Source organism: Podarcis pityusensis, assembly GCF_964106645.2.
Source record: "Podarcis pityusensis genome assembly, chromosome: 12".
Lineage (NCBI taxonomy): Eukaryota > Metazoa > Chordata > Lepidosauria > Squamata > Lacertidae > Podarcis > Podarcis pityusensis.
The window spans coordinates 28,441,716-28,454,616 of NC_138037.1; the positions used below are offsets into that span (position 1 = coordinate 28,441,716).

The 12,901-nt window shown below is 40.7% G+C and overlaps 1 protein-coding gene across 14 annotated transcripts in view; it reads left to right on the forward strand.

Moving 5' to 3' along the window:
• Window positions 1-12,901, forward strand: part of PPP1R9A (protein phosphatase 1 regulatory subunit 9A) — a 140,447-nt gene that overhangs the window by 96,510 nt on the left and 31,036 nt on the right. For 10 of the 14 annotated variants that reach the window (XM_080974571.1, XM_080974565.1, XM_080974577.1 and 7 more), the window contains 3 exons: window positions 6,270-6,405; window positions 10,562-10,630; window positions 12,037-12,192. In XM_080974571.1, the coding sequence (XP_080830697.1) occupies window positions 6,270-6,405; window positions 10,562-10,630; window positions 12,037-12,192 (361 nt within the window). The remainder of the gene's footprint in view (window positions 1-6,269; window positions 6,406-10,561; window positions 10,631-12,036; window positions 12,193-12,901) is intronic. The other 4 variants (XM_080974578.1, XM_080974570.1, XM_080974568.1 and 1 more) reach the window with 1 other exon arrangement.

Consider the following 12,901-nt stretch of genomic DNA (forward strand, 5'->3'; position numbering starts at 1 on the left):
CCTTTGACTGGACCGTCCAGGGGTCCTTTACCTTTATCTCTCTACTTGCAAGCTCCCATGGTGCATAAGAACATTCTATCAGAGGAAGTGCCACAGTTACCTCTACAATTGGCAGCTGCAGGTAATGAAGATTAGTAGGCGACAGTCCTCACTATTTAATTTGACAGGCAGAATTGGCAAAGTATTGCTATAGTTGCATTTCCATTTTCACATTACTGTGCAAGCTGCAACATCAAATGAATTTTAAGTAGTTTGTTTAAGTAAATTGTTCCATAATTAGCATTGTTTGCAATTGTTATTTTAAATGTGTGTGTCATTACTGGGCATACATATTTACCAGTGTCACTGGTAATTGTCCCCTAAAGCTTTCCTTCTTATCCCCCATCCCCAACATAAACGATCAAAGACATATTAGCTTAAATATGAGAAATTGTATTTGATAAATTGTGCAGAAGGAGGTTTAGAAAGAAGTTAAACTACAGCTTTGTATTTCATTTTTCTGCTTTAATTCGGTCAATACTGCTCTAGAAAGCTTACAGGGTACTACTGTTTAGTGACTTTGCTTCCTGCCAAGCTTCATGAACATTTTCTGAATGGTCATGACAATGGAAGTCACTGACCTAGAATAGATTGTTCATTGTAGCTTCCGGATATAATGTAGCTCAACTGTCTTTAGCTGACACAGTGAAGAAACTGTTAACACAAAAATGTGCTTTTTACCTTCTGAACTCTTCTTGCTTTGGCACAGCAAAATTAGGTAAATTTATCCGCATGAAATCTTTCATCCATTTTTATATTAGCTAGAGTTAGTAGGTTCTAAAATGTTTTTACTGTCTAATGGAAATGTTTCTTTTACAATGGCATTTGATACATTTGAGAAAGATAAAAATAATTGCATAATTCCTAGGATTAAAATAGACTATTATAGTAACAAATGAAAGTTCTGCTTCTGTAAACAAGGACATCCTGCTGAAATGTTTTGAGACTATGTTTCAGAATATGTAATATGTTTCTGTTTATTGTAATAGGTTTTGGAAGTTGTCTCCAAGTTCAGCCTTCTTAGAAGTGCTCTGAGGACACAATAATAATAATAATAATTTTATTATTTGTACCCTGCCCATCTGACTAGGTTGCCCCAGCCACTCTGGGCGGCTTCCAACATATATAAAAATTTAATAAAACATTGCACATGATGCAGTAGTCTTGTTGGTACGTAATGCTAAGCCATAGTTAATCACTTATTGGACTTGAGCAGTGCTCCTGCTATGCTTCTCCCTTAGTTCAACCAGGAACAACAAATATTTCACCAAATGTTTGGGAGAAAATTGTTTGTCCCAAACAAACCATAATCATGAAGCTAAGATACGTTCTTAGCTTGCTAGGAGAAACAGTCCCTGTTTTGACACACTGATACAGCTTATTGTATCTGCTTGAGTCAGATGAGGAACAAAGTCAAGAGATTGGACAGTGTGCTGATTCCTGAAGCCTGTGTTCCAATAAGCAGATTCTTCTCTGTCCCATCTTCCCACACTTCCACCATACTTTTGTGGTTCACCTCTGCCTATTGGCATAAACTAGAATCCTGATCTTTGCCTTCATCCAGACTTCGATCTTGTCTGTGATGAGTTATCAGTTGCTGTAAATAGAGGTTACTGAGACCTGTAAAAGGGTTGGGCGATTGTTGTAAGGTTCCTATTACAGCTGGAAGGAGACCATAACCAGTAGTTAAGGCAATGCTGTTACTCTGAGATTTAGGACTGTAAGGCTATAATATGAAGAATGCTAGTGCTTGTTACCTAGCTTGGATGTATACATGTATTTGTATAAGCATAATGGAATTCACTCTTAATTGAAGTCACTCTTGAAAGTGCAAAATGTATCCAGATTTTATGTTTTCCATCCTGTATCTTTAATGGCTTCAGGTTTTCTCAGATGACAGTATTTAGATAGTTATAAGTCATTAGCAGACACCCTTCCAAAGCCCTTCATATAAAACAAGCCATTCTGCACCAGTATTTTACATTGATATTATTTTAAGATAATCCAACTTGTCGTCGTTTATCCTGAGGTTGTTGTTTAATTATATTCCTCTGGAGTGGCTTAAATCTCCTTCCCCTTCTAACTAACTTCTGCTGCTTGCTTATAATCATTGTGGAATTCTGCCTCTATCTCATATCGGAGATTTTACTGCTGCTTTCTGAAGCAGCACTATTTTCTTTTACAGAGGAATGCTCATTTAATCTGTTTCTTGCTGCTTGGCCAGCTATCGAGTTTATTTGTGTGTTAGATTCCTTATCTCTCCTTTACCATAAGGCCCCAGGGCAGATTACAAGAATAAAATCACAACCCTAAAGCAAGAGAAGTGTAAAAGCAATTAAAAGTAGTTCGATATGTAAAAAAAAGTTCAGTGCATCCAAAAACAATTTCATATATAAAAGCAGCTAAAAATAGTTCCAATACAAATGCAGATTGGAATAAAGCTCCACTTAAAAGACTTGTTGGAAGAGGAACATCTTCACTGAGTGCTGGAAAGGTGCATATTTGCTGCGTGTCGGCGTCATAATTGCAGCTATTAGGAGCTTGGGGAGGGTCGCTGAAAATTTTGCCATCCACTAGACCTCTTTCTCACCCTATTATATATGCCCTTTGGAGTTGAAAATACATTCCATTTAAATTTGACATTTTTTCCATTATTCTGGAAGTCATTAAGGAGGCACACCTTCCATCAGACAGAGATAAAGGACCAAAAAATGGGGCTGTGAAGTATCTCCCAATGGTCTCTACTGTGGAATTTGTTTTATCCGTTGTGCTGAATTTTTTGGTTTGCTTTTTAACTGCTTCTGGGGTTTGGGAGAGAATTTTTTGTTTGTGTCTGTGTTCATTTATTTAGTTTGTTTGCATCCCACCTTTATTTCCTTGTGGAACTCAAGGTGGCATATTTCTGAGTTCTTCCACCCAGGCTCTGACCATGTCTAGACCTGCTTTGCTTCAACAAGGTGCCCTAGTACTAGCCTCAGAATAATTGAACAGTGACCTCCTGAGCAGAGTGTTCTCCTGTGATACGTTATATTGGATTTTAGGCATCACTGGTGCCAAAGGGCACAACCCCCCCAGGAAGCACTCTTGTACAGCTCACCTTCGTTTCAGTAGGGGTTGCATCAGACAACTGGAATTTGGTGCACTTTGCCTATAATCTGTTGGTTCCTGCTGTGTGACTTCACACAGTTCATTAAAGTTCCTGTTGTCTCTAATCATATTGTATGTCTCTCAATACAGTCTTGCCAATACTAAAGTACATGTCTACTTCTAGTGAACCAGTAATAGGAAGTATATAATTGGCAGGGTTATTGAAGTCCTTTTGCTTTGGTGGCTAATCTTTCAGGCAGTGATTCAGAACATTATGCCTCTTTTATGCTGGTTTCTGTCTGCATAATCAGAAATGGAATACATTTCAATATTTAATTAAACATCTTGCACTTTAGAAAATCCACATACACCCCCGTCTGTAAACTGCTTTAAAGTATGTACTATTTATGGAATTCTGGGAAATGGGGTCTTTATACGGTCTCTCCACAAAGTATCCCACCCCCAAATATTCATGAGAAAGAGACTGCTGGAAGGGCAGAAGTCTCCAGTGATTCACTTTGTGCATTCAGATGGGGTCTGGTTCAGACATCCTTGGCCTTGGTGGGGTCCATAAGATCCAATTCATGTGAGCAAACTTATAAAAATGGCAGTTTCAGCTATACTATATTGTTGTTTTCTGGAAAGAAAATGAAATGCTATGTCCATCAATATTCACGAGCTTATGACGTGACAAGCTTGCAGTTTGATTAACCAATGTTTCAGCTGACTTGGTGAAATGGGCTTTGGCTGTCCTGGCTTCAGATATTCTCAAGCCTAGTCTTGATTCCTTCCCAGCCCCTGGCTTTTATCATGGCCTTCTCCAGATCCTTTTGAGATAGTTTTGCTGTCTGAGATGAAGGACAAGATGGCGCCCCCCCCCCCAATTCCACATACAGAAGCCAATCAGGCTGACAGCTGAATTTTAGCTCAACCCTCATGAAGGATTGGCAGCATCCCTCACCAACACCCAAGGGCAACAAACTAGACTAGAGGGCATAGGGCAGGCTACACAGGCCTGCCCTCTAACACTTTGCTACCGTTTCTGGCCCCCAGTCTCTCTCACCTGAGGGGGACACCTCACAGTAAGACCAGCCATGTTTTGAGGGACAAGCGTAATATAGGTTAATATGCATTTTAGACATACTCTCTCTTCCTAGCTGTTTGGTATCGCAACGTGCCCCTGAGTGCATCACTTCAGATAAGATCATTTTAGATACCATTCTTCCTCCATTGTTGGCAACTTGGTACATGCCAAATTGCATTCCTGTCTGCTTCTCCCTATGACCTCATGTCTGACCAGTGACTCAGCAGAAGTGATGCTCTTGAGAACTTGTGTTACAGATTGACACAGAATCTTAAATTCCACTGGAGAATTTGTAGCCTCTGCACCTCAGATCAGACAATGTATATCACATGGCCCAGGAACCTTTCTGCAATCAAGATGGCCTGGGTCTTTCTCCTTGAGTTCTATGGAGTAAAGTCAGGACATAAATGGAATATATAACTCAGATAATCTTTCAGCAAAATGAAAAAGAAACAACAACCCAAAACCATTCATCCTATATAACACACTGTGGTATGGAAGTGAATTAATTGGCTATGGAGTAAAGCTATAGAAAATGCTTTTGTCTGTAAATCTCTGCAGCCTTTTTATAGCCTCTAACTAAAGTACACTTTCCTGCTTTTGAGTTGTTTTTAAATCCTCCTTTGCTTTTGCGATTTAGCAGGCCATTGATTGAATTACATGATGTGCCAGTGTCCACAAGGCTTGCGGCCTGAATAAATTTAAAAGCAATAAAAGTAGCAATTAGCATGAAGGCATAGGGAAATGGAAGGAACAGTAGGAACTATTCCCTCTATAATCAGGGAACAATGGAACATTTCTCAAGAAAATGTGGAGATGAAGGGGAAGTGGTTGTGCCTATAATGTATGGCCCAAGACTGTTAATTTATGCAGTTAAATAAAGAACTAAACATCTGCGTATGCACTGCATGCCAAGGAAAGGAGTGCATAATATGCCAGGAATCATTTATATTTGCACAGTGTGATTAGGCTGCCACAGGTTTGCAGCGGCATGCTTATTTTAAAGTAGTTCCCTGATTTTGAGGAGAATGCATGGAATGTAGGCAGCAGGACTTAAGATTCTTTGTTGGGATCCACAGGCCCTTGAGGTGTGTGTTGTTGTCTCCAGACATGTGCCAGGGTTTGTCGTCACCATCCCTCCATGCGTCCATCCACTGCATTGGAGGCAGCAGAGGAGACCCTCTTTGGAAGGGGGGTCTCCAGCAGCTCTGCTGTGTGTGTGGAGCTGTTTGCAGGGCCCATTGGATCCAAACCATAGTCAGCATTTTACCATGTACTCTGTCTTTTCGTTTCTCTCCCCCCTCCCCGCATTGATTTGTTGCATCCAGCCACAGCTTTCTCAGCTCAGGGGCTTTGTGGACACCGATCATGCACACCATCTTCTTTCATAATACATATTGAAGTAGCTGCAAACCATTGAGGGAAGACATGCATTTATGAATGCAACCCAGTGTACAGAAATTCACGTGCCCGTTGTCAGACAGGATCTGGCTGGTGACTAACATCTGAGCTGCAGAAGGGGGGCGGGCACACACTTCCCTCTTCCATGTGTGCTTTGCTGTTGGTAAACCATGGCTGTTGCATTCTCATATCATGAAATTCTTTATTAGGAAACCAGAATATACCAGCAAGGACAGGATCCCTCCTCTCATTGATACACTCAGGTCACCATCTCTCCCTCTATTCATAGAAAGTGTTTTGTAACGCTGCAGTATAAACATGTGTGATTCTAGGTCATGGAGAAACTCCCATAATTACAACGGCATGTTTTTATTATCATTTTGACTTCCATTTTGAACTTGTGTCTAGCACAATACAGTTCTAAAACAATTGTGCATTGGTAATAGATGAACATGTATTTATTTGTTTCTAAACAAGACATTTGGGCATGTATTACGCAGTTTTCATGTAGTGGACCCCAGTCTACAAAACCTTATGCTGTAATCAAGTTGTTAGCCTTTAGCATGCAACAATACTCTTTTTGCTGCATTTAGTCATCATTTCATATATCATACGGAGAAGACAGCAAATGATTTGTGTTCCCTGATGTTCTCCTCAGGTTTATAATTGGCAGAGAAAGGCCAGGACAAGTAAGTGAAGTGGCTCAGCTGATTAGCCAGACCCTAGAGCAGGAACGTCGCCAAAGAGAGCTTTTGGAACAGCATTATGCACAATATGACGCAGATGACGATGAGGTAATATGTTTGTTCTTTCTCTTGTAAATTCGTGAAGTTCCCTTTCCTGTATTTCATTCTCTCTCAAATGCTTTGTCTAATCACAATAGGAAACGACTCCTTTTGCAAATGAACATCCCCACCCCGTTTCACAAGACTACAATCATAGATAGTAATGTTAGGCACAATAAATTTCTCTGTAAATATGTAAGAGTGTTGTTGCTGAAAGCACTCTCTGGGTTGCGGCAGAAAAATTGCACTTCTGAATGCGAAGTAGGGCTCCGTATTGTCCCCGGTGTTTCTGGTCCTCGATACATATCGTGTCGCTTTCAGATTCTTCTTTTTTTAAACAAAAAACTTGACAACCCTACTTTGATTTTTTTTAAATACAAGTTTCCAATCCTCACCTCTGACCCAAAATGGTGGAAAACAAACAAAGGAGGAAAGAGACATATTTTTATGCCTTCTGAGGACCAATTCATATCCACTCATGTGGTGAAATCATAGAATCATAGAGTTGGAAGAGACCACAAGGGCCATCGAGTCCAACCCCCTGCCAAGCAGGAAACACCATCAGAGCACTCCTGACATATGGTTGTCAAGCCTCTGCTTTAAAGACCTCCAAAGAAGGAGACTCCACCACACTCCTTGGCAGCAAATTCCACTGTCGAACAGCTCTTACTGTCAGGAAGTTCTTCCTAATGTTTAGGTGGAATCTTCTTTCTTGTAGTTTGGATCCATTGCTCCGTGTCCGCTTCTCTGGAGCAGCAGAAAACAACCTTTCTCCTTCCTCTATGTGACATCCTTTTATATATTTGAACATGGCTATCATATCACCCCTTAACCTCCTCTTCTCCAGGCTAAACATGCCCAGCTCCCTTAGCCGTTCCTCATAAGGCATCGTTTCCAGGCCTTTGACCATTTTGGTCAATAATAATAATCGCAAGATGATTTTACTGTGTCAGTTTTACATGGTGAATATTCCTTATGAATGCACATCAGTGTGGTGACAGTTGGTATTTACCATGTCAGTGAGTTTCTTAATTCTCAGGCTTCAGTAAATACCAGCTGTCACCACGCATGGCACATCCACATCTTTTTTTCCTTGTCAATTAAATTACTTGCCATGTTAATCAAGAAATGGCTTTCCTGTATCAATAATAATAATAATAGTTCTATATTTATTTTAAGTATGTCTATATTGCCTTTCAAAAAAAATTGGTCTTCAAAGTGGCTTACCAAGTTAATGTTAAATAATATGAAAACAACACACCTAAAAACAAAATAACCAAATATCCAAAATAAACTAGACAACAGTGAAGCAGTTCTAGATTATTAGCTTTTAAGAGATGAAGAGAACAGGATACTTTTAGTCTGGTGGTATAAAGGTAACATTGCTGCTGCCAAGCACATATGTCTATAGAGGGAGTATTTATGGGGAGTTCTTTTTGACAGTAGTCCTTTCAATAACTTGCTCCCAAACTGATTAACTCTTTATAGGTTAAAGCAAGCACTGCGAATTGAGTCTGGAAACAAACTGGGAGCCTGCACATATACTGTAGTACTGGTCAAATATGTTCACCACATTGAATGCCAGTTGGCAATCTAGTCGTCATATTCTAGACCAGCTGAAGTTTCTAAACACAGGGGCATCCCCATGTATAACACATTGCGTTAATCAAGCCTAGACACAACCAAAGGAAGAACTGTTGTGAGATCATCTGTTGCTGGAGGGGATGCAATTCTACCTGGCAATATGTAACTTGGTCTTGAGTTCATATACCAAGATTTCTCAAGGCCTGACTAAGCTTTTCATATTGAAGAGTAAGAACTGTGCAGTTCAGGCAGTACTTCACCCCTGAGAGTTCTGCCCAGGGTGATATGCATAGCAGGCCTTGATCTTGCTTGCTTGCTTTCTCTTCTGATGCCTTCATCACAAGTAGAATGTATAGAGAAACCCAGAACAACTTACGGTTCATTCATTACCTTCCCACTGTGGTGGAGGAAGCCTAGGAGTAGTGAGGGAAGGAGTGCACAAAATTTATGTACAAAATTTACATTCCATTTTTCTACTGTAGTTATAGTGCTCAGAGCAGCTAACAACAATGTAAAACTTACTACATCAGCTGCAAATAATAATAATAATAATAATAATAATAATAATAATATCATTGATTATACATACAGCTAGCAGAAGCATCTTTAAAAACAAGTGGTGAGTTCTAAAAACTCTCAACCAACAGACGCCAGTATGATCCTATTGATGAAAGTCTCTCAGAACAGTAAAGTTTTTTTTAGAATAAATGCCAACATTTTCAAGAATTGTAGTTTCTCGTTTTCCATGTTTATGGAATTTTTTTGCAAATTATGTTGTTTCTGCGCAACTTAAATAGGAACATTTTCTGCAGCCTTCCAACTCTAAAAAGACTTCACATTTAGACATCAGTGCTAAAGGAATCATTCCACTGTTATCAAGAGAAGCAGTATATCTCTTTCTTTGATGGAAAAAACCCATGGCTACTAACTTTTATAGGATGTAGATGTAGATATAGATATAAAATTTAAGCCTGAGTTTACAGTAGTTATTTTATTTGAGTTTAAAAAAGACTAGCTCTGATGCCCAATACTTGTCTGAATTTTGTTTTTCTCGTGGAAGATTTGGCTGGCTCTTTATTAAGAGCAAGGTTTGTTAATACACCGAAGCACTGTTATCTGTCCAGGCAGGAGATTATTTTTATCTCACTGTAATTAGTTTTGAAGGTGGTGTTGTGTAAGGAGATGCTTCAAGTATAACCCTCCCCACCCCCCTCCCCAAGGCCTACTATATATACATGTTACTTTACAAGTTTTTCCCAGTTTTATTTTTTCCTTGTTATTGGAGATGGGGAGAGCAATGACATTTTGCTGATAGCTGAAAGTCAATTAGCATGTGTCAGGGAACTGCCATCAGTGCCGAAGGGAGAGAGTAAATCCAGAGGGATTCCAGAGAGCGTCCCAGGATTGGGAGAGGCAGCCCATCTTCTGGGGAAGAGAATCAGCGTAGCACCAGTGGAGAAGGGGGGCAGATGGGGGAAGCGGCGAGGCGGTCCCATGACTCCTTGCCGGGGACCAGCGGGGAGAGTAGAGGTCCTCTGCTGCCTACGCCCTCCTTGCGCAGAAGGCTTTCGCGCAGAGAGAGTAGGAGGAGACTAGGCGTCAAAGAGCTTCTCTGCTGGAAGAAGTTTAAGAAACGCCCACTGACGGGTTCTGACAGCGATTGAGACAGCCACGGGTGAGTGGCTGTCCAGGCAGAAAAGGTTCACTCAGGCAACCCAGCCAGGTGTTTGCACCGGCTTACTCACGAGCGACCCCTAGAACCACTACAGCATGCAATCATGCAGCCCTTAACTCAAAGTATGAAGCGAAATCACATAGCCAGAAAGGACATGGTGTTGTTCCACATTTGATAAACAAACAACAAACTCAGATCTTCAAGTGACAGCCTTTATGAAGCCAAAATGCCACCATCCATAGCAGAAACAACTCACTGAGTGGGCCAGTGCTGCTGCATTACCTTCCTGGCAGGGGGGTCGCTGTGGCGTAATGGGATGGCTGAGGCAATGGGGAGGCCAGCACAGTACAAACACACCAGTGGAGCCAATCAGGTCTACCTGCCAGTATGTTTGCACCAAGCCAACTTCTTCACCCCTCTCCTTACCAGTAAGCAACAGGAACCCACCCGCTGGGTTGCACCCCATTCAGTGAGCAATTTCTGATTCATGCCTAATACAGAGGTGTACCAGCAGGCTTAGAGGAGCACAAAACTTTGCAGAAGTGCAGAACATTTGCAGGCAGGTGAACTCAACGGGGAGGAAACCTAAAACAGTTCAACAAAAACTAAACATGCTCAATGGGCACAGAAGAGAGGGGGAACTGGGTGGAGTTCCCTGAACAGGAACACTGCAAAATTTTGCTGCGGGTACCATTTGTTCCCATTGCCCTCTGATTCAGCATAGTGTTAACTTATCATCTGAACTCCATTAGTGAGAAACCAAGGCAATATGGTACTTGCTTTCAGAGTTCCTTGCTTCTGCTTCGTGGATGATTGTAGAGACGATACAGAAGACAAAGAGTTTGTTGACCATCGTATTAATGTGTAGAAGAATTCTTATTTAATGTTTGTTATCAACTGTTTTAGAATACTGACAGAGAATGTCATGGAACCTCAGGCAACTACAATAAAAATAACAACTGTTACCTTAAAAAGGTTTGTGAAGAAAGTAACTTGCCTCTGATTCGTTGCTTCATGTGGCATACTAATCATATTTTGAGATGTGGCTTATTAATTCAACATAATTTCTAAACAGCTAATGTTGCTACAGTCCCTCCTTCGTTTATTCAGTTGCAGGCCGAAATATGACTACCCACAGGTATAGCAGTTGGGACTTTGACTAGGGAATCCCGTTTTGATCCGAACACAGCTATGGAGTTTAGTAGGCGGCACTGGAATGATCCTTGGTCAGTTCCCACGCAGCCCTCTTATAAAAGAGAGAACATGTACAAAAGCCTCCTTGTATCTGTAGTAGCTGCAGGTTCTTAGAAGCAACTCTGGCAGGAAAGCATCTGTCTAGTCTTCACTTGGATGTGCTTCTGGCAGGAAGAGATTCTTCACTGCTTATTTGGTTCCTTTATTTTTTTGAGACAGGAACGTGGTTTCCCCAGCTGCCTTCCTTCCTTGTTCTTTCTGGCAATAGCTTTTTTTTTTAAGATTCCCTCTCCTAACTTCTGCCTAGAGCAGTCAGTCAGAGAACCAGGAAAGCAGACAAAGCTGTAATTTCCTTCTTCCCTTTGGCAAGAAAAAGTGAGGTAGATGCTTCTGGCAAGAAGAAGAGTGATCTTTCTTAGCAGGAGTCTGGAGCAAAACGAAGGTGGACAGAAGGCTTTCCCAGACATGGCCACTTCCCATGGTCACCCCTCAAGAATCTGTTCAAGTTGTGTCCCACTGCAGGTACAGGGGAGGTTTCTGTACACGTGCCATTGAGAGGGGATTGTGCATCTTCTGGTAGTCTGTTTAACAGGGTGCTTGTGAGGCAGAATCGGTTAACTCTGCATATTCCCCTGCACTCCTAATAAAGGAAGGATGGGACCTGTGCAAAAGGAAAGAAAGAAAGATATGCAATTCCTGTGATCTTGGCCATTAGAATTCTGCTGTACTTTTAGAATTTAGAACTTTCCGAAAGATTCTACCCTGTGCTTTTTGTTACTAGTGCTTTTTCAAGCTTGCTCGCTTTATTTCCCCATTTTTTAAAAAAATGTTTCTTTATTATTATTTATTTAACAACACGTATATACCGCTTACTGGAAGAAAATACTTCTAAGCGGTTTACAATGAAGAGTAAAAAACAAGTCATGCCAATAAAAAACAAAATGCCAATAAAGCAAACATTAAACAAACAAGTTACATAAACAATTACAATATAAACTAAAACTAGCAATTATGAAACACATATTAAAATCGCAAATCAAGATCACACGTTAAAGTGAAATGCCTGGGTAGGTTTTCTTGATCAAGCAAGCCTACCCAGTTTTTGTTTTGAAAACTGCGTTCAGTGAGGTCCTATATTTCATTAAGGAGAGAGGATTTCAGAAATGCTTTAATTCTGTGCTTCTAAGACAGGAGAATATGCCACAGATGAAGATGAGGACGACATGGGGCCTGTCCTTCCAGGAGGTGATATGGCCATTGAAGTGTTTGAGCTTCCTGAAAACGATGACATGTTTTCCCCGACAGAAGTGGACACCAGCAAACTGGCTCACAAATTCAAAGAGGTAAGGTGGGGAGAGGACAGAGTCTGGGTTTCAGACAGTATTGATTCATACAATTGCATTCCTTGTGGATGGGGATTCCTCTCTGTAAATGATTTAATTGATTTCCCACTGACGTTCAAAATCAGTATATGTAAATGGCTGGAGCTAGACTGCTCTTGTTAAATGAGACAAATTGTGTCAGTTCTTTTTAACATGTGTTGCTGTGATGGTCATGGCGTTGTTTTTGTCAGAGGGTCTGTAAACAAGCTGGGATAAATGTTCAGAATGAAAGCTACATTCCTAAAAAATTCACTGAATAGGTCATACTGACTCAGGACCAAGTTGCCTGGGGATTGCAGCCAGATAATTAGTTATAAATCTGATGCTCTCACTTTTCACTTAAACAAATCATTACTGGTCATTTGATTATCCTGGTCTAATGTGCCTACCACAATCCACCAGACTTCAATATTGCATTTAAAATACTTGCTTGTGCAATCTCCAGTTTAAAATTCAGTTTATGGCTGCAGACCTATGAACACCTACCTGGCAATAAGTCCAGCTGAATGCAGCAAGGTGTTCCCACCTAAACATGTCTTCCCTGCATGCCCTTGCCTTCTGTTTGCCAGAGCGAAGGTGTTGAAAGCTGTTGGGCTCTAAGTGAGTCCCTTCCTTTTGTCCTGGAAAAACAAAGCAATTTCATTCTGAACTATTTTATCCTAGTGTAACT